The sequence below is a fragment of the Pongo abelii genome, chromosome 11, assembly GCF_028885655.2.
Source record: "Pongo abelii isolate AG06213 chromosome 11, NHGRI_mPonAbe1-v2.0_pri, whole genome shotgun sequence".
In the NCBI taxonomy this organism is placed as follows: domain Eukaryota; kingdom Metazoa; phylum Chordata; class Mammalia; order Primates; family Hominidae; genus Pongo; species Pongo abelii.
This window is the reverse complement of record NC_071996.2, coordinates 93,453,853-93,476,451: the sequence shown is the minus strand read 5'-3', so window position 1 is coordinate 93,476,451 and position 22,599 is coordinate 93,453,853. Positions and strand designations below refer to the sequence as shown.

General features: G+C 39.0%; 2 protein-coding genes across 13 annotated transcripts in view; one reads left to right on the top strand and one right to left on the bottom strand.

Moving 5' to 3' along the window:
• NEMP2 (nuclear envelope integral membrane protein 2) overlaps window positions 1–22,599 on the top strand; it is a 95,446-nt gene that overhangs the window by 8,980 nt on the left and 63,867 nt on the right. For 9 of the 12 annotated variants that reach the window (XR_008522635.2, XR_008522632.2, XR_008522630.2 and 6 more), the window contains exons 2-8: window positions 862–977; window positions 7,059–7,290; window positions 7,434–7,506; window positions 8,631–8,724; window positions 9,856–9,970; window positions 11,566–11,791; window positions 15,704–15,880. Coding sequence is in view for 4 of the 12 variants with exons in the window: in XM_024243414.3 (XP_024099182.2) it covers window positions 862–977; window positions 7,059–7,290; window positions 7,434–7,506; window positions 8,631–8,724; window positions 9,856–9,970; window positions 11,566–11,791; window positions 15,704–15,880 (1,033 nt within the window). In the remaining 8 variants the exon portion in view is untranslated. The other 3 variants (XM_009237919.4, XM_009237920.4, XM_054549003.2) reach the window with 3 other exon arrangements.
• The window catches only part of MFSD6 (major facilitator superfamily domain containing 6), a 96,190-nt gene continuing 92,609 nt past the window's right edge, over window positions 19,019–22,599 (bottom strand). The window contains exons 8-9 of the transcript XR_010135889.1: window positions 21,111–21,201; window positions 19,019–19,943 (exon numbers count right to left, since the gene is read on the bottom strand). The gene's annotated coding sequence lies outside the window, so the exon portion shown is untranslated. The remainder of the gene's footprint in view (window positions 19,944–21,110; window positions 21,202–22,599) is intronic.

Below are 22,599 nucleotides of genomic sequence, written 5' to 3'. Positions count from 1 at the left end.
GTGAGGTACCCATACCTTCACCCTGCATTCCACGGGAGTCCTGGCAGTGACTGCATTCCTTTAGACTACTGTCTTCCCAGTTCCAATGACTCCAGTAACATGGGATCCTCCTTGCCATTTTGGGACTTGGGCTGCTAAAAGCTTCCTGCTGTTGTTGGTGCCTAGGAACTTCTTAGTGCCTTATTGTTAGTGCCTTAACCCTGTCCATATCTTTACTGAACTATTTTCAGTTAAATCCTTTTGAGTGTCAATAGTTTCTTGCTGAGACTGATACTTACCTAAATCCTCCAATGCTCTGCTTTCAAGATGGAGTCCACATGGTATAGTAGTAGCCATGGTTTACCACTCCAGTTACAGGTGTTCAAATGTCTTCTTGTATCCCTATACCTTCCATCCATGCTCCCTTACCAATATAAGAATCCAATATCTCTAAACTGAATTAATTCCATAATTTATCTCATCTTCATGATTCTGTACATACTTGCTGGTTCTGCCCACCCCCACTCCCACCTCCTAATTTCTGTCTTATTGCCTCTACCTCACCCTTCAGCCCTTTACTCATATTTGTCTTTTCTGGGAAGGTGCCCATAATTCTGCCTTCTGCTTCAGAATTGAAGAAGTACTTGTTCTCTGTGCTCTTATAGTGCCCTCCAATGTCATAAATATTGACACTTGGGCTATAGTATTTTCTATCTGTCTCCTCCTTGGTTGGAAACACTGAAGGACTATAATTATCATATAGGAGAATTTATTGGCCATAGAACGTTAAAACTGCTACTGTTACCTCCCTGCAAACTTTTTTTAAAAAAGATTCTTGGCAATTAAACAGTTAGAAAATGTATTCCCTTTTCCATCTCTCAGCTCGTAGGTGTAAAGCTTTGAAGGAAAAAGATTTAATTAGAACGTCTGAGTCAGACTGTTACTGCTACAATCAAAATTCCCAAGTGGAGTGGAAATACATATGGTCAACTATGCAGGTAAGGGCCTACTTTTAAATTATGTCTTAGGGACAGATAATTACCATATCCTGGGGACAGGAAATGTACCATTTCAGGAAGAGAAAGTATTTTTGGTATGATACAGATCTGTGTATCACTATGAAAGCTGACTTGAGGATCACACACAGTGGTTCAATGGGTGAGCAGTGTGAGAAGAGGACACGAACTCCTTCATACTCTCCCTCAGCCCCTCCCAAGCCACTCCCAATGAATATACTATCTAAATGTATACAGCATGCCTGCTGTTCAGGCAGTCTTAAGACAACATGTTCCTCCTACTTTCCACAATTGCTAGCCAAAGCCCCTCCAAATAGAAATTCTGGAATAACCACTTATCCCAAATATGGCCAAGATAGCAGTTGCTCTTAATTGCCTAGTACTTTCCTTCATTCAGCGTTTAACAAATATTTATTGAGTACCTATCTTATAAGTGCCAGGAACTATTTCTAGGCGCCTAGGATACATCAGTGAACAAAATAGATCCCTGCCATTGTGGATATTTACATTATCTAGGGTGGGGAATAGTAAACAATAAATAAAATAGAGATGAAAATGGTAAAAGTAGTAAGTACTATGAAAAAAGAAAATGTAGAGTAATATCAGTGGGATGAGAGAAGTGGGAGCAAGTTGGCCAGGGCAGTTCTCGTTGAGAAGGTAACATTTGAGAAAGATTTCAGTGGAGTGAGTTAACCAAGAAAGTATTGGGGGGAAGGGTTTTTTAGGCTGAGAGAATAGCTGGAACATTGTATCAGCAAGCATTTGATGTCAATTGATACCATTGCTGATAATATGCACCACTTTGATCACATGGTTAAGGTAGTATTTGTCAGGTTCTTTCACTAAAATTACTATTTTCTTCCCTTTAATGAATATTTTGAGGTGATGATTTGAGACTGTGTAGATAACCTCTTCCTCATCAAACTTTCTTCCCTTAGTTTATCATTCATTGATGATGCTTTACTGAATCAATAATCATGATAATATTTATGAAATGTTGATTTTCTATATCCATTCTGTTTTTTTTTGAGACTGGGACTCACTCCAGTTGCCCAAGCTGAAGTGCACTGGTGTGATTTTGGTTCACTGCAGCCTCAACCTCCCGGGCTCAGGTGATTCTCCCACCTCAGCCTTTCAAGTAGCTGGGACTAATTGAAAGGTGTGCACCGTCACACCTGGCTATTTTTTTTTTTTTTTTTTTTAGTATTTTTAGTAGAGATGGGGTTTTGCCATGTTGCCCATGAGTCTACTGAACTCCTGGACTCAAGCAATCTGCCTGCCTCAGCCTCCCAGAATGCTGGGATTACAGGTGCAAGCCACTGCGCCTGGCACCATTATTCCATTTACATTTATTGGCATTCTACTATAAGGAAGAGATTTTCCTCCTCCCATGTATTTATTTATATCCATATAGTCTCACAAATTGCCAGTTATTTCAGGAAACTACAATCCATTACTCTCATTATTTATTTTGATACCCAAATTGTCCTAGATTTAACCAGTCAGAGCCCCTTCAAGCCAGCTCCTGTGTCCTTCTGCCATGTGCCTAGCATTTTTGAGCACTACTTTACTTTCTAACAAACAAGATGTTCTAGGCTTGTGTAATTTCATAGACTCAGCTCTGGAATCATACATTTTTTTTCCAAGGAACAGTCAACATTAGGTGTGTTCATTGCTACTGGCATATCGTCATGTGTGTACACACACATACACACCCATAGGCCTGCACATACATCTATAGCTACCTATTAGAAACCGTGAGTTCTGAGATCTCCAGTACCACAGGGTTCATGCTACTTTTCCAGTTTTCGTATTTGTAATTCCCTTCTCTGATAATGAGAAACTTGGTTCCCATTATCCTCAAATATATTTATTTATTTGCCTAATCTCCCAGAATACACTAAAAGTAGTTACAGAATTGGTAAGTCATACCATTACAAAAAACAAACCTAGTAATAGGCGTTCAATATTTATTTATAGTGTTTTTTTTAAATCTTTTTCGGAGGTTGCGTATTTTAGGTTAATTCATCCCAATCCACTCCCCCTTCAGTCTGGTTATATTATTCATTCAAAATATAGTTTGTTTTTAGTTGTTTCAATTTCAGGGTTTTCCCCCATCCTAGTCAAGTTTATTATCATTTTTATTTATTTTTTTTAGTTTGTTGACAAAAAGTCACTCTATAAAATATTTGAAGAGATTTATTCTGAGCCAAATATGAGTGACCAATGGCCTGTGACACATCCCTCAGATTCTGAGAACATGTGCCCAAGGTGGTCAGGGCACAGCTTGGTTTTACATATTTTAGGGAGACATGAGACATTAATCAAATACATTTAAGGTGTACATTAGTTAGGTCCAGAAAGGTGGGACAACTTGAAGCAGAGAGGGGTGCAGTGTTCCAGGTTGTAGGTAGATTTTTAAATTTCTTATTGGCAATTGGTTGAAAGAGTTATTATCAATAGAAAGGAATGTCTGGGTTATCATAAGTAATTGTGGAGACCAAAGTTTTATCATGGAGATGAAGCCTCCAGGTAGCAGGCTTTAGAGAGAATAGATTATAAATGCTTCTTATCAGACTTAAGGTCTGTATTGATATTAAATGCTGGTTGGTTTTTCCTGAATTCCAAAATGGAGGAGGGCATAATGAGGCATGTCCAACCCCTGCTTCCTGGCATAGCCTGAGCCAATTTTTCAGGTTAACTTTGGAGTGCCCTGGCCAAGAAGAGGGTTTCATTCAGATGGTTGGTAGGGTCGGGGGTGTTAGAATTTTATTTTTGGTTTACAAGTTTTGTTTACCTTTTTATTCTCAGAAAAGATCATAGTGGGTTTTTTAAATGAGATTTTGTTTTTTTAAAAAAATCTTTTTAATTTTTAATTTTTTAGATTTGGGGGTACGTGTGCAGGTTTGTCACATGGATATATTGTGTAATGCTGGGTTTGGGCTCTACTGAACCCATCCCCCAAATAGTGACCATAGTACCCAATCAGTAGATTTTCAACCCTTGCCCCTCTCCCTCCCAACCACCTTTTGAAGTCCCCAGTTGTCTGTTGTTTCCATCTTTATGTTTGTGTTATTATCATTATTTATGAGTATCTACAACATTAATATGGCTTAAAAGTTAAAACTCTATACAAAGGTATTTTCAGATAAGTGTCACTTTCCCTCCTCCCTCTATTAATTCCTATCCAACCCTTGTAGACAATCAGTTTAAGTAGTTTCTGGTATATCTTTCCTGTGTCTTTTTTTTAAAGTAATTAGCGATGCATATTTATATAGATGGTGCCTAAAGCCATGAAACTGAGTGAGTTTAGATGGAGAAGAGAAGAGGACCAATGGCTGTGCCTGGGTCAGTCTTATATTAAGAGTTCAGGGAGAAGGAAGGAGCGAGCAGAGGAGAAATAAAAGGAGCGACAATGAAGAAGATGTCCTGGAAGCCCTAGGGAGAAGTATAATAAGGAGAAGGGAATAATCAGCAGTGCCAAGTGCTGTTGACAGGTCAAATAAGATGACTGAGAATTAATTGGGCATTTGAGTTAGCAACAAGGAAGCACCAGTGACCTTGTCAGGGTGGCCTTTTAGGAATGAAATCCTGATTGAAATGGATTAAAAGGAGAATGGAAGGAGAGGAACTAGAGACTGCAGGCACAGGCAGCTTTTTAAAGGAATTTTATTGCAACAAGAAGCAAAGAAATGGGTGGTAGCTGGAGGGAAAAGTGGAGTCCACAGAAGGTTGTTTCTTCTTTTTTAAATGTTGTATGCTGAGAGAAATGATCTCGTAGAGAGGGAAGAAGTGCTGCTGGGATGTCCTTGAGTAGGCAAACATGGATAGGATCCCGTGCCCAAGTCGGGACTTACCTTTATGGAGCCTGTAAATTTCCTCTGTGGAAGAAATTTCCTCCCCACAGGCAGGAAGCAGAGAGCATGTGCCTGCAGGTGCTGACAGGTAGGTGCCTTTGCAGATAGGAGCTGGTGGACATTCACTTCTGATTTCTTCCATTTTCAGTGAAGTAGGAAGGATCAACAGCAGAGAAGAGGATGGGGAGGAGGTGTTGAGTATTGAGGAAGAAGTTGTGAAATCCTTTGTTGCAGAGGGTAGAAGAATGAATGAATACTAATATGTGGTATGAATGACTGCAACTTTCATGTCCCTCTCTTAAGTTCACAGTCATGGATTTGAAGTGAGACCAGTGTGCGTTTCTCTAGCACACTGGTGATGCAAATGCAGGAGTAGAATGATGGAGAGTTGGATTTTGCAAGTGAGCATGACAAAGCAAGAGGAGTGCAAAGGAGTCAAGGGTACGTGCCAGGGAATGGTGTATAATAATTGATCATGGGGTTTAGGTGGCTAAAAAGAGACTGAGGATATTAGGAGGGTAAGGAGCAGGAGAAGGATGTTCAGATCCTTGGTGGAATTGGGGCACTAGATGGGTACACTGGAAAGATAGGAGATGGTGGTCACACAGTGAGATGAATAAAACACAGCATATGGAGGGGCTGCAGTCTGGTACTGACAAGGTCCAGAGTATGGCCATGGAGTGATGAGCTGAGGTAAGGAGGACAAGAGCATAAGAGGAAAGGAGTCCCAGGAACTGAGAGGCCAGGATACTGGAAGGATTGGTGTATATATTGTATATACTGAAATACCTAAGAAGAATGACAGGAAGTGGTATTGAAGAGAGAGCCACAGTGAGCCAGAAGCCAAAGTCAAAGAGAAATGCGGGGGTTGGTAGATAGATAGTGAGTGATATTACCTGATGCCTGAGATTCAAAGCTGGTGCTCTTACTCCCCTTTTCAGGGTTGCCCTACTCTTAGAAAAAGAAGAGGAATAGAGAGAAGGACAGACAAAGGCAGCAGCGAAATTGTCATTTAATGACCACTGGGTTGTCACCATCGGCTTGTAGCTAGTGCTTTGTTGTATGATGTGAATAGGACCTGAGGTTGGGATCTGGTCCTTCAGCAGGCATGGTGAGAGAAGACTGAATTACAGATGTTCAGCTGATCCAGAGAAAGGAAGTGCTTTTTCTTAATCATAGTAGAAAATAGTGTAGATATAAACCCTATTTTCAAACTATGCCTACTCATATAGTTTGCCACTGATTACAGGCATACTTCAGAGATAATGTGACTGTGGGTTTGGTTCCAGAACACTGCAATAAAGCAAATACCCCATAATGCAAGTCACACCAATTTTTTGGTTTCCTAGTACCTATAAAAGTTATGTTTCTACTATACTGTTAGTCTATTAAGGGTGCAATAGCATTATATCTTTAAAAAAACCCTACATACCTTAATTTAAGAAATACTTTATTGCTAAAACATGCTGACACAAAGACATGAAGTGAGCACATGCTGTTGAAAAAATGGTGCCAGTAGACTTGCCTGACACAGAGTTGCCACAAACCTTCCATTTGTAAGAAATGCACTATCTGCAAAGCACAGTGAAGTAAAACAATAAAATGAGTTTACCTGTACATTCTTCTTATCCTTTTTAATGTCTCTTGGCCACAATAACTTGCTAGAAGAGGGACTTAAATTAGCCACAGCTCACTTTCAATAATGTCTGTGGTTCAGTGTGTGTTTGGACTAAATACAGATCTGTTGAGTCCACCTCTGGGATCAGAACATAGAACTCTACCCTGCGCATTTGAGTATTCTTTTTTCAGCTGACTTTGAGTTATCTTTACTCCTCTGCTCATGTTTTTAAGAAGCTTTTAAGAAGTTTTGGCTGGACGCAGTGGCTCATGCCTGTAATCCCAGCACTTTGGGAGGCCGAAGCAGGCAAACAGCTTGAGCCCAGGAGTTCGAGACCAGCCTGGGAAACATGGTGAAACCTCATCTCTACAAAAAATACAAAAATTAGCTGGGCAGGTGGCATGTGCCTGTGGTCCCAGCTACTTGGGAGGCTGAGGTGGGAGGGTCACCTGAGCCCTGGAGGCACAGGTTGCAGTGAGCGGAGATCCTGCCACTGCACTCCATTCTGGGCAACAGAGAGAGACCCTGTCTCCAAAACAACAGACAGAAGTTATTCTGTTTATGGATTTGCTTGTTCTTGTTTTACAGGTGAAAATTACCAGTCCAGGCCTGTTCAGAATTGTATATATCACAGAAAGACATAATTGCCAATATCCAGAAACCATTCTATCTTTTATCAAATGTGTGATTCATAACTTTTGGATACCAAAGGAATCTAACGAAATAACCATAATCATCAATCCATACAGGGAGACTGTGTGCTTCTCTGTGGAGCCTGTCAAGAAGATATTTAAATATATGATACATGTGAATCAAAACAGTAAGTCCGATTTTATTATACTTGACTTTCTGGATTCAGTTTTTCTGGAGTAACTTTTCAATAAATTGACTTTTTTCTTCTTTTACCAACATTACATTGATAAAAAATCTTTGTTGTGTGTTTGTGTGTCTTTTTTACTCCAGTCATAGATTTCAAACTCTTCCTTGTGTTTGTGGCAGGAGTTTTTCTTTTCTTTTATGCAAGGACCCTGAGTCAGTAAGTATTCCTTTTTTTATTTTTAACTTTGTGAATGAAAAGGGGTTTAGATCATTTTTGACCACATGCTAAGTATTTTCACACTATTGTGCATTTGTAGTTCTTACTTTAGGTTTTGCAAACAATAGGCCTGAAGATGGTATTGGAAAGGCCTTTGAAAACAGTAACAGTTACTTGTATAGTGTGATATGTATATGTTACAAAGTGCTTTCACATATTTTATGTATTAACATATTTTATTAGCTCTTGATAACTACGCAAGCTCTGTATTATTGTTCTCATTTTATAGATGAGAAAAGCAACATCCTTCATCACACTACTAGTTCTTATCAGGGCTGGAGATTTGTTCCCTGGTTTTCTGGTCCACACACCTTGCTCTATTACATTAGAGCCACCTACTAGATTTATGACCGTGATACAGAAGGCTGAATATAGCAAATATCTGACTCTCAGAGAAACATTATCATTTTCTTTTTTATTACTGACATGTTTTCATCTGAGAAACATATTATTCTGATGTTTTGCTTCTTGGAATTCTCTCATGAGAAAGAAATCTTTTTTTCAATATTTTACTTCTTAGCTTGTGGATTCTAGGTTAGTACCCAACACTCGTCAGCTATTCTTAACATTGTTCATTTTGAAGCTTTTCCTTATAGTATTACCAAGTGTGTTTAATGTCATCCATGAACTTTATAAACCAGATGATGCATACATAGCATGAAGAATAAAGCCTGGACTTTGAGGAGCTGGGCTGTAATCCCTAATCCTCCAGTGAGCAGATACTGACTTAGGGAAGATTTTTTAACTTTTTGGTGCCTTAATTTTCTCCTTTCTAAAACCTGGACAAGTGCCTGCTACATGATAGGTGTTCAGTAATTATTGTCTGATTAGATCCTGAATATGAAAAATAACTCAGACATTCTGTTTTGAGTTAGTGGCAAGAAACTTACCATAAATTTCAAGTACTCATTTTGGTTGTTAAGAGTATAGGATGTAATGAGAGCTGCCATCTGAGTTTTTTGTTCTTAGTATTATTTATGACTGATGTTGCCAGGTTAAACATGTTTTGCATACTCAAAGTGCTGTTTGGCATTTAAATGGCTTTTATCTGCTTATCTTGACAGAAGCCCTACTTTCTATTACTCCTCGGGAACTGTGCTAGGTGTTCTAATGACATTAGTCTTTGTCTTGCTGTTGGTGAAAAGATTCATTCCGAAGGTAGGCATACTATGTGAAAATGAGTAAAAAATGGAAATCATGATCTTACAGACATGAAAAATAAATCAAAATTAATTCACATTATGATAGGTTCTAATTTAAACTGTGTTTCTTCATTATGTAAACTGGCTCTAAAATGTATCTTTTTCTGGAGTTCCTGATTTTATTTATTACTATATGTAGGCTTAGCTGAGTATTAAGTTTTTGTGATACTTTTTTTGAGACCCCTTTGCTTTCTCGGTAATGTGTTTTTCTTGAGTGATAGGAAGCTATTTCTATATTGAGTGAAAATTTCTATTATCTTTATAGAGCTGAGAATCTCATGATGCTGAACCATTGGGGCCTTGAATAACAGCACTGCTACATCTGGGAATTTCTTTATTATTATTAGTTCCCTAACCCACCTTCTTTTTTTTTTTTTTCAGACACAGTCTTGCTCTGTTGCCCAGGCTGGAATTTAGTGGCATGATCTTGGCTCACTGCAACCTCTGCCTCCTGGGTTCAAGTGATCCTCCCGCCTCAGCCTGCCCAGTAGCTGGGACTACAGGCACACACCACCATGCTCAGCGAATTTTTGTATTTTTTGTAGAGACAGGATTTTACCATGTTGCCCAGGCTGGTCTTGAACTCCTGAGCTCCAGCCATCTGCCTGCCTTGGCCTCCCAAAGTGCTGCAAATACAGGCGTGAGCCACCGTGCCCAGCCACACCTTCAAGAAAATAACACACTGAACTTAGTTGAGGATAAATAAATAATTCATGATGGTGGTGTTGCAGTTACATTGATTAAAGTTGGCAACAGCAGCATTATTTTAAGATAAATTTATTCTTTATAACAGTGCTTATAACTCCAACTTCAGTGTACATGCAAGCCACATGGGAATCTTGTTGAAATGCAGGTTCTGATTTAGCAGTCTGCAGTGGGGCCTAGGACTCTGCCATCCCAGCAAGCTCCGTGTGATGTCCGTGTTGCTGATTTGTGGACCACACCTAAGACCCTAGGGAGTTTCTTAAATTGACTTCAGATCAGTTTGATGTAGGAGTTTCTAATACAAAAGCTTTATTTGTTTGCTTTTATTTTTATGAGAGTGAATGAACCAAAAAATGTGTCATTTATTTTCTTCCACACACAGTATAGCACCTTTTGGGCTCTAATGGTTGGTTGTTGGTTTGCCTCAGTTTATATTGTATGCCAGTTGATGGAAGATCTGAAGTGGCTGTGGTATGAAAACAGGATATATGTATTAGGTAGGTAAACAGAAAAACAATACACTCTGTGATTGGTAAAACTGAGATGTACAACTAGAGGCCTTCTTTTGATAGATGTTTCTCTCCAACATCTAAATTTTCATTTTGAACTAAGGAAAAGTGCTACTAAAAATAATATTTTGTTTATCTTATTCCCATTGTTGTTGATTTCAGTTCATTTAGATTTCATTTTAGATGATTTCCCTATGACATGTTTCTTAGTTTTCTGTAGTAATGATCAAAAGAGGAAAAAAAAGTGTTTGTCCCTTTTGAATGCACATGCTTCTCAATTGTGGTTAAGCTCTAACCACATCTAACTGGTAATGTAAAAGCTTCTCTGAAAAGTGGCTGCTTCTTTCTTTCCCTTAAGTATTCATTAGGAAAGGTGAGAAATCCTAACTATAAATTACTAATGAAAACTTGACTTTTCAGAAATACAGAGGCTAAGAAACCATTTATTTTCCTTGTTTTATGTTACAAAATAAATATTTTTATTGTTTATTTTAACTAGAAAATAATGGACAATGAGAGAATCAATTTTCTCCTAACCTTTAGCACCAAATTTCTCACATAAGTTCACTTCCCTCAAAACAAAAGCAATTAAGTTTTTTGTTTTACTTGAAAATTATATATTTTTAGCTCGTTCTTCTTTTTGTGCTACTTTTAAATTACAGATATCATGGTATGCTCCCCTGAATACTGCACTATTCATCTCTAAAAAACAAGAGCCTTTTCCTATATAATCAGTTAATTATTATCTGAAAAATAATTACATAAAATCATCTATTACCCAGGCCATGATAAAATTTCCCATTCTTGATGGCTTATATAAACTAGAATATGGTCCAGAACCACATTTAGTATCTGTTTTGTCCTGTAAATTGCTTTTAATCCGTAGCAGTTCTTTTTTCATCATAGTGATATGCTAAAGAAACCAAGCTTGTCCTATAGAATGTCCACCTTCTAGATTTATCTGATTACCCCTTTATGGTAGAATTTAACATATTCTTCTCTTCTGCGTATTTTCTGTAAACTGGAAATTAGACCTCAAGGCTTGGTTAGATATAAATTAAACACTCAAGATAGAATACCTAAGAGGTGATGGGCACTTCATCTTGGATCATACCCAGAGACACAGAATAGGTTATAGTCTCACCATTGTAATGATGAGACTGAACATTAGATTCAGAGGGTGACTCCTTCCACTGTAAAATTACCTTTTCCTTTTATGACAAGAAGGTAAAAATAAAAAATAGGGTTTGTAGCCGATGGTGACATACAACTATGACTTCTTCCTGACCAAAGTAACCATGATAACATTTTAGTGCAGCGAGGGTGCTGGACTAAAACACAGACATACTTATGTATCATCATAATAATGAGTGTACATCCCAAATTATTGCGAAAGTCAGCCTAGTATCTCATATGGAAGGGATAACACCCTACGTGCATTTTTCAACCTTACTTAATGGGGTAAAAAACACAAAAATTAAGGTTCTCTAATAGTTTTTACCTTTAAGTCAAGGCTCTGCCAGGTTTTTCACATAATGTCTCAAATTCAAATTTATATTATTTTACCTCTTCCACTTTTCCAGGCTATGTCTTGATAGTTGGATTTTTCAGCTTTGTTGTTTGTTACAAGCATGGGCCCCTTGCAGACGACAGGAGCAGAAGTCTTCTGATGTGGATGCTACGACTCCTCTCCCTGGTTCTGGTCTATGCTGGTGTGGCCGTGCCTCAGTTTGCCTATGCAGCCATAATCCTCCTCATGTCCTCCTGGAGTCTGCACTACCCACTGAGAGCACTCAGTTATATGAGGTGGTATGTATCATTTTTTCCCCCAGCAAATTTGACATTTTGAGCTCTAGTTTTATTATTTGGGAGAGTTTTTGCACACATCATGTTAATCTCATAATTACATTTGATCTGGAGATTTCATTCTGAGCAAGATTGGGGGTGTAGGGGAAGAGAGCTCCAAGCATCTGATCCCATCTTCATGGCTAGTCTTCATTAATCGTTCAGAGCTGTACTACCAATTACCAGGTAATTAGAGCTCACTCAGAATTCACTAGAGTCAGTGGCAGAAGTACTTGGACTCTGGGTTAACTAAAATATCTTCTTTTATTCAACACTTTCTTTAATTAGAGTCAAAGACTGCTTTAGTGGTATCAGCTGTGCTTATGAGATACGAATTAGGAAACAGAAATGAATCATAAATGATTGAAAGGTATTATTTGTATTTAGGACTTTCTTTTCTCTTAGATTTTAAGTTAAGGCTTACGGCCTTTGAAGTATAAAAAGAAAAATGAAGTAACCTCTATTGTGACAGCTTTGTTATGTTTCTCCTCAGTCATTGAGTCTGAGCAGCTGTTTTCACATCAGGTGCACAGATGGAAATGGTTCTTGCCCTTGAGGTATACTTGCTAGGCATAGGCATACATTTCTATCTCTTGTAAGTATTAAAATGGAGACTTGCCCAGGAACCAAGGGTATACAGAGAAAGCCAAGAGAGCTTTCCTGGAGGAGATATTACTACGCTGAATCTTAAAGAATGAATAAAAATAACCAGATGAATAAATGGAGAGGGCTTTCCTGATGGAGAGAAAGCCCAGTTTGGTACCATCAGGAGGTAGGCAGTGCTGTCAGTGCAGCAAGCATGGTGGGCATGGGCCAGATGCATGGCAGCCATGCTAAGCAACCTAGTCCAGTCCTGTACACAGTGGGGTTTAACCACGAGACATTTTAGTTGGTCCACTCTGACTTGTGCCTCTACAGCAGTTATCAAACCAGTTGCTTAGGACCCAGGCAGATACTATGGTGAGTGATGCTGAGCAGGGGTAAGGCAGCAGTAACCAGGAGGACTGTGGGAAACTCTGCAAAGCAACCTCATTGAAAATGGGGCTGTTACCACTCAGCTTGAGCTGATTGCTCTTGTGTGGGAATATGAGTCCTGTATTGCCAGATCTGCTGGTTTTCTAGAAAAATTGGAAATGGGAATTAGGATTAGAATGTGAAATCTCAGGATTTTTAAGTGTTGGCATTTAAAAATAAAAATAATTAAAAATAAAAATACATTGAACAAACAAAAAATCACACCAGAGACCATAAATACTCATTGGCCGGTGGGATGTGGCTCATCTGTCTTCTGGCACAGCAGATGGATATAAAGGGAAGGCCCCTGTGGCAGGAGAACAGTTATCAGACATCACAGTGGTCCAGGTGAGAGATGATAAGGGCCTAGGGTAGGACCATGAGACCAAGGCTAGAAGAGGGAGTGAATCAATGTTCAAGAGGTAAAATTGGCTGTGAGGAAGGATACTATGGTGACTGGTAGTTTATGGAACTGGTGACTGTGTGTGTGGGGGGCAATATCACAGGGTTAAAATTGCACCATTGACAGGACAGGGAGCCCACACAGAAGATGCTGGCGGGGCTGAAAGGCAGCAGGGCAGGGTTGGAGGGTTGATGCTGACTGGGTCTCTCTTTGCCCCATCTGCCCGAGGCAAACAGTGACTTGGAACACCAGAGGTCTTTTGTCAGTGAGGCTGGTCCCCCAACATCTTCCAGGTCCCTGGCCCTTTGCCAGGCTTGTGGCCTGAGGAACTCAGGATAGAGTTCCTTCTTCCTTCCCTTTAACCATCCAGCTCCCTGTCAAGAGCAAAGTGTGTTCTGCACAATGGTTCTTTTGTGCACTAGCTGTGTTCTATAATAATCAAAATGTACTCTAACTTCCTCAACTTAAAATTTTGCTAGTGAATAATTATATAAAGAACTAGGGAATGAAACAGGAACTTATAGGTTAAATAACACACCAGAGAAATAATACCTTGATTTTGTATCGTACTTTCTAGTTGCAAAGAGCTGTTTACTTATATTTTAATAGTATATGGTAACTACTCTTTTGATTATCCTTATTGAACACCTACTATAGGGCACTTACAGTGCTAAGAACCCTACACAAAATATCTCATTTAACCTGTACAGTGACCTATGAAGTAGATGAGGGAGATATTATTGCTTTCATTTTTATTTTTTTCATAGAGCAAAGTGAGGCTCTGAACTGTTAAGGAATTCCCCAAGTTCATATAGTGAATAAACCTTAAAGCCAGGACTGTGTCCAGGTCTTCTGACTCAGCATCCAGGGTTTTTCCTTCAGGGAAACCATGCACAGGTATTCAGAAAAGCAGAAGGAAATTATATCACTGTTTCCTTGATCTAGCTCATCAACTGTAAGATCTTTAAAAGATAATAGATTTATTCAGTCCCAACCCTCAAGAAAAAAAAATATATATATTTAAATATATATTATATAAATATAATATCATAATAATTCTGATGCTCATTTATATTTGGAAATCTCTGGTTAAATTTAAAACCACTGCAAAATATTTTTAAAAACTCATTATAAATAAAACAAATGTTTTATGCCGGGCGCAGTGGTTCATGCCTGTAATCCCAGCAGTTTGGGAGGCTGAGGTGGATGGATCATGAGGTCAAGAGTTTGAGACCAGCCTGACCAACATGGTGAAACCCCATCTCTACTAAAAAATACAAAAATTAGCCGGGCATGGTGGCGTGCATCTGTAATCCCAGCTACTCAGGAGGGTGAGGCAGGAGAATTGCTTGAATCCCAGAGGCAGAGGTTGCAGCGAGCTGAGATTGTGCCACGGCACTCCAGCCTGGGCAACAGAGCAAGACTCTGGCTCAAAAAAAAAAAAAAAAAAAATTAAATTAAAAAAATAAAATAAAACAAATGTTTTAAAAACCTTATTATTGTTACTATTTTTATGAGATTCTTAGATTCCTAAATTTTTAGATTCCTACATTTTATGAGATTTAGGATTTTCTTGGCTGGAAAAAGAAAGTTCTAATCATGATCCACTCATCATGTAATAAAGGAAAAATTACTATAAATTTTGTACAATATTTGCTCTTTCTCTCTAGGATTAGTCAGAATCACCACCACTAGGTGGAAGTGATACCCCACAAATCCTCCCAGGTTCTTGGTGTGGAGAGTAAATGGTCAATGTTCTAGAGGGTCTGCATAAAAGGACATCTCAAAAGCTTGCTTCTATTAGTGCCCAAGAAAATCAACAGGCCAAGCATAAAAAATAAAAAGCTTTTAATTGCCTCTGTGATTAGAAATCACCGAGAAAGAAAAATACAATTAACATCTGTATCAGAAATTGATTCTCAAATGCCTTAGGACATTATTTATGATAGTCCAGGAAATGGGGAAATACACTATTAGGCCCAAACTACATGTTCTCTATACCTCAGTCATGATAACAGCAATAAAAAAGTATAGATATGATATAGAGGAAGTTAAGAAGTATTATTACCTTTACCATCTAAGAAATGTATTTTTGTAAAACTTTTTTTTTTTTTTGAGACGGAGTCTCCCTCTGTCGCCCAGGCTGGAGTGCAGTGGCGCAATCTTGGCTTACTGCAACCTCTGCCTCCTGGGTTCACGCCATTCTCCTGCCTCAGCCTCCCAAGTACCTGGGACTACAGGTGCCCACCACCATGCTTGGCTAATTTTTTATATTTTTAGTAGAGACAGGGTTTCACCGTGTTAGCCAGGATCGTCTCAGTCTCCTGACCTCGTGATCTGCCTGCCTAGGCCTCCCAAAGTGCTTGGATTACAGGCGTGAGCCACCGAGCCCGGCCTATTTTTGTAAATCTTAAGGGTTGAATTAGACAGTAATCCTGCAACCACATGCCATGTTTTAGGAAAATGAAGCAGTGGTTTACATCAAAAGAGCTGGTGGTGAAGTATCTTACAGAAGACGAGTACAGGGAGCAAGCTGATGCTGAAACGAACAGCGCTCTGGAGGAGCTGCGCCGGGCCTGCAGAAAACCCGACTTCCCCTCATGGCTGGTCGTCTCCAGACTCCACACTCCTAGCAAGTAAGTCCCACTCTGCTGCTCGGACCATAGTTTAGTTCAGAATGATTTTAAAAATAATATGATGGTTTGGTACAGGCACTTCAGGGTAGAAATAGACTATTTCCCTGGATAACAGATGATGTGGAAGTTGTCAGAGGTCCCTTTTCTCAGTACTGACTTTGCACAGTAGAACTGCTGATGTCAGAATAAATATTTATCTGATGTTTTATAGGGAAGGCTATAAAGATAACTTCCCTATGTGAAGGGAAGGCGGAATAGGATGTGTGACCTTCTTCTCATCCTATTGGTGGGGAAAATCTTTTTTGTTTTGTTTTGTTTTAGACGGAGTCCTGCTCTGTCGCCCAGGCTGGTGTGCAATGGTGCAATCTCAGCTCACTGCAACCTCCGCCTCCCAGGTTCAAGCGATTCTCCTGCCTCAGCCATCTGAGTAGCTGGGATTACAAGGTGTGGGCGCCACCATGCCCAGCTAATTTTTGTATTTTCAGTAGAGATGGGGTTTCACCATGTTGGTCAGGCTGGTCTCTAACTCCTGACTTTGTGATCCACCTGCCTTGGCCTCCCAAAGTGCTGGGATTACAGGCATGAGCCACCGCACCCAGCTGGAAAATCATTTTTAAAGTTCACTAAAAAAGACGTCTGTCCCAACATTTTTCCTTATTGCTTTCTCTTCCTCATAACTTTATCCAAATAACAGTGCCCTCAAATTAAAGATGGAAGGGGGAAAGTATTTGACACAAAATAATGAATAATAATAAATTCAAACTAATAAAAAATAGAGACAAGAAGGAATTAGAAAACAGGAGTACATTCGGCTTACTTAGTGCTTATACATCTGCCCTAATTCTCTGCCCTTTCCATGAATAGCTGTCTTTAGAGGGATCATATAAGCCATTCACATTTTTACACCCACTGTGTAAATGCCACCCTGTATTGATGCAAAGTCAAATTTAATTAAAGAGGATAAATAGCAAGGGAACTTGTTATCTTTCAAATAAACCTTCCTGAGATAACATTAACTTTATTTAAAACAAAAAACTTATTAGATTTGCAGACTTTGTTCTTGGAGGAAGCCACTTGTCACCTGAAGAAATCAGTCTGCATGAAGAGCAGTATGGCCTTGGGGGTGCCTTCTTGGAAGAGCAGCTCTTTAACCCGAGTACTGCCTGACATGCGACCTTCAAGTTGACTTCATTCTGGACAAGGAAGTGGGCAAAGGGCAGGGATTCTATTAGAGTTAGGCAGAACTGTTCTAGTGAACAGTGGCAAAAACATTTGCTGTGGAGAAAAACAAGTCATTCTGGAAAGGAAAACCAACCCATTTTGAAGATAACTTAGCATTCTTGGTGAGTTCTGCTACTTATTGTAGTGTAGGTGGATACCAAAATTCTGTGACAGCCACTACCACTTTCCTTGAATGAAGACTTTCATTAGGAACAGGGGAATGTCATTGTTCTTCAAGGGGCTAGTAAGCATGAACAGGTGCTTTGTCGACACTGGGGCACTAAATCTGCTCTTAATCCCCTGAACCTGTGTCAGAAGACGCTGCAATACTCTTCCTATATTTCATCAGTATAAGTCCTTAAGGAGACCTGAGACATGCTGGACCAGTGTTTTCCAAAGTACAGCTCACAGGCTACTACCAAGTGTTGGTCAATAAAGGTATTCTGAGGTCAACTAAGATTGATATAAAGTTAAACTAATGTATTTCAGTACCTCTCGGAGGCATTCATAATGCTCATGTGCACTGTGAATTTCCCAAAGGGGAGAAATTGTGTGCTGCAGTTTCTCGCTTAATTTGACCACAGAACTCTTTTTCATGAGATTAATATTCCTTGGAACACATGTTTGGAAAATGCTAATGGTGGTGGAACTGAGCTCTGGAGAGGTTAAATAACTTGTGCAAGACCACATTGAGATGCAGCACTGGTAGAAATCCAGCCCTGATGTATCCTTTGACTCAGGTAGACAAGATCTTCAGGTGCAAGCTTAGGAGCCATCTCCCTACAGCCATGGGCCTCACAATGTTGGTGGCTTTACGTTTTATTTTTCAATAATGGCCAACTTGCTATTTAACTGTGATAAAGGGAAATGTTTCTTAAGACATTTTAAAAAGCTTTTTATACATAAGATTTTTATATACATATGTAAGGATTAGATACTATGATTACTTTTTTTTGTACTTTGAAATTGAAGGCACTTAAGCTCTTGTGACATTTTGAATTGACTGATCCATTTAAAAAATTGTTTAGCTATAGGTGTTTGTAACAATTTCTTACAAAACGATTTTTTTTCTTGATTCATGATATTAAACTCCAGAGTGAAATGAGGGGCTATGAGCTTTGACCCTGAGGAAAGAAGGCCAAAACACAGATCTGAGGAAAGATTTGAACATGGCAAGACAATCTCAGGGTTAAGATGTTGCTAAGTTGATTAAGAATCAAAATCAGGCTTTTTTTTCCTGTGATGGGATCATAAAAATAATCTTTTTATCAGGACAAGGGTTATGGGGGAAGGATAGACAGAATTTTGGCACTGCTGCTTTCCTGAGCCAAATTTAGTAGTTTTTCTAAATCATGAAAAAAGAGCATGACTATCCATCTGGAACTTTCTAGATTGATTTTCAAATGATAGTTCCTCTTTGAAGTATTTACAGGTCTGTTTTTGCCAGACATCTTTTCATACTGGGAACTTTTTTTTTTGTAATATCCACTAAAGTTAATCTGCCTTTATATAGACTTCGATTTTTAAAAACCAAAGGATATATTTCCCATTCAGATTTATGGTAACTATTTTACGAGTAAATAGAAGTTTGAACATTTTTCTTATGGTTTAATCTGTTTTTTTAAATTATATTTATTGGTGATATAAATGTATCAGATTTATCAGTGCCTGTGCTCACCAAGTTTGTCTCCTAAGAGGCAGTTTGTGTGCTACAACATATGCGTATGAGTAAATAACACATGAACAATCTGCTGGGGCTGCCAGGTATATCCCAGCCAGGACAGCCACTGGGCCAGGGGGAAGAGGTACTGCCGAGGGAAGGAAGCAGCTCTTCATGGGCAGCTAGCGAGGTGTAACCATCACAATAAAAACAGCCAAAGAGAGAAGAACAACAGCAGTCCTTGAGGATATTGTTTTCCATGTTTATTTTTAGAGGAAATCATAGGTTTATCAGTTTCTGCTTTGTGACTACTGTGAGAAGCTAAACAATTAGAAGCATTACTTGTGATATTTTTAGTGTATTTATGTTGTTTTCATTTGATTTGGGGGTGTATTATAGTACTGATCACAGTTCTAATCCCCATCAAGCAATGTACAGATAACTCTTGTAAGAAATGTTTCCTTCCTTTCTTTCCTCCCTTCCCTTCTCTTTCTCCCTCACCTCCTCTCTCCTCTCCTCCTCCCTTTTTAAAGGCCTTTGAACAGTTTAAACCACCACTCAATAAAATGGCTCTGCGCTTCACAGGTGGTTGGAAGTTGGCTTTGTGCTTCACACACCATAGGTGTATAATTATGGAGCCTAACAGATCCCTTTGTTATGTTATTGCTTATGCTTGGTGCCTACAGAAGCTTACTGTTGTTAGCAAGTTGGACTGTTTGACACCAGATGTGTGGGTGAGATATAGTGTAGGTGGCTATGCTTAAACAATCGTATCATTCAAGTGTTATTTTTACAAGGTTTTAAAACACATTTTACATATCACAAAAAATGCTTTGTGAATTACTTGTATGGTTTGCTAGTAATACCTAGGGCTGAATTACAGGGGAATGTCCATCTGACATGAAGGACAATATTTCAATTTATGACTTTTTAAAAAAATCTGGAAATTTCAGATATTTAGATTTTAAGAGGGTTTGGAATAGATGATGGATTACATAAAAATATCTAAATATGTGGAGGAATTAAGATCCTGAAATGATGTTAACTAAAGAAATGCTCTTTTACATTATTCTATGTGTGATTGTTTCCCAGACTGAGAGATGTACAGTTTTATAAATTAGCTTTTCTTGTCCAACTGACAGCAAGATAGACAACATAATGGATGTGGAAGTTTGAAGACACCTGCGGGAAGACAGAGAGGTACTTTTAGGTGACAACAGGAGCAAGCTGCCTTCTGAGAGAGCCTGCTGGGTGGCATGACATTGAAGAGTGAACTATTTGGGTGTGACTGTTAGCCTTATTGACTCAGAACCCTGCTTTTTGTTATTGCACCATAAGACCTGTCTCTTGTTAGTCAATTCATATAGTTGGTACAGGTAGTGATTCACAACCAAAAATATAACTAGCATAAGGATAAAAACACTTGAATTGATATGACCAGCAGATTCTCTCTCAGAAGACAGATTTACAAGGGGTCAAATTATAATAAGGTGGCCACTTGGTGAACTGAAACAAAACAAAGGGAGCTTGTTATGTAATTCACATGGTTAATGTCATGAGGCCAAAGAGTTTGATGCAGATGCCACCCCCCACCCCAATGGGGCTAGCTAGCCTTGTTAATGGGATGAGATACCAGGTCTGTTGACAAAGACCACCCCTTCCTTTATGCAGGTCCTGCCAACTTTTTCCTCTCTGTGACTGCTGTTTTTCTAATCTTCATTATTGACCAACATCCCACGCCCTCTGATGGGCATATTTTTACTCAGATATGTTAAAATCTTTAGTCTTTCTCTGGCCTAGGAGTTGGATTATCTTTTAAAGGTAACTATTTTTTTTTTGTTACGATCCCTCAATGTGAAACCTTAATAGGTCACCAGAGATTTGAAATGAATACTATACTTATCTAAGATAAATCTTGGAAGATGCAGTTAGTGGGTAGCTTCTCTTTATTATTTAAATAATTTGAGGCATCTGTTTTTTTAGATTTGGTCATTTTTCCAAAAAAGACTGATTGAAAAGAGAAAGGGAAAGAATACCAACATTGACTAGAGATCCATCAGGCACTATATGAGGCACCTTCGATACCTCTTAATTTGCACCTCATGACCACTCTGTGATGTTTTGGTATTTTCATTTTACAGATGAGGAAAGACCCAGAGAAGGTAGGAGAAAGTTGCTGAAGGACACATATAGCTAAAGTGGTAGAATCAGAATTCAAGCCCCCATATGTCTGCTTCCAGGGCTCATATTCTACTTCCTTTATTACCATCTTTTTAAGAAAGTTAAGGAAATGACACCATGGATAATGCATTCAAGAACTGACTACATCTGCTGATGTTATACACATACCAGTCATTTGTGCCCCGCAGCGATGGACACTGTAGTCTGTGGCTCTTGTCAGTGCTTCTCAGACTGTCTGAGGTGATGGACCAATTTCCCTCTAGTTCATCACAAGTAATACTTTTGTTAAGATACACTAAATTATTAGAAAAATGAAATAATCTTTAAAAGAAAAGACATACAGAATATAAGCACGATGATCATGTCATGACAATGTCAACTTGCCATACATATTTTGAAATGTCTAATTTCTATGTTGTCACATACCAGCAGTAGTTTGACAGCACCAGTCGTTGAGCACACTTTGAGTAGCACTGGTCTACATGTTATTTTTCTAAGATGCCAGTGATCTTTTCAGGAAACAAAAGAAATCCTGACCTTTTTCAAATGTAAGTTTACAATTTAAAAGAATAGCATCCTACACTGACTATTGGAGACAGTATGGTATATAATTTGTTAAATGATTATAAAATTGTTTACTTTTGTTGACACCTCTAAGAAGAAAAAGAAAAATGAAAATTATGGAATTTATAACCTCTCTCAGCAGACTTTTGCACTTTATGGAATTCTCATCGTCATCATTTTTTTCCATCCTCTTCAACTTACGTTTCGCTTAATTTTATCTCTTAACTAACTCATATCCCCAACCACTTAATGTTTACAATGCATGTTGGAATTGAATGCCTTACTGTACAGCTTACTAGATATAGGTAAATATGTATAGTATGGCACTGTAGATTGAGAGAATGGAATATGATTATAGATTTAAATGGCAATAAAATAATAGAACTAGACCCTGGTTGGGGAAATGAGACAGCGCTCCTCCTGCCCCGGGCTCTTTGCTACACAACAATGGCAGTATTTATGGAGCACACACTGTGTGTCAGATAACTCATTTTAAACATCAATCACTTCCGTTTTACAGAGGTGGGTCCTGAGGCCCAGAGATGTTATATATGTGTGTGTAAGTTCTCACTGGCAGAGCTGGGACTCAAATGCAAACAGTGTGACTCCAGGGCGCATACTCCTAACCCCAATATTGTAAGGTCCTTGGGTTGCCATCTAAAAACTGGGACTTTCCTGGAGCCACAGTGGGGGACAAGTGGTCTTATATTAGCTGCTTGAAGCAGATGGCAGCTGGTTGAGAGTTAGGTACACAGCTGGACTGGCACTTAGCTGGACTGGCTCACTTTCCCCCCATGTTAGACATCAGCAAGTTTCCAGTTACTCCCTTATAAGAAGCCACAGTTTGTCCTGGCATAATGTAAATTACTTTCTGAGATCTGACAAACCACTCCCCCTTTCACCCCTTTTCTGTCCCCACCTAGGCACCAGCCTCTCTCCCAACTGCCCCATGGTTTGGAATTCTTAAGCCAGATATTCTCAAGGCTTTGCTAAACAAGCCCAGGAGTGGTTTGGGGCTTCAGAAGTAGCCTTTGTCTTGTCTCCATGCTCCAAAGGGCTGAAGAACTTCCAAATGGAAAATCACCTCTTTCTT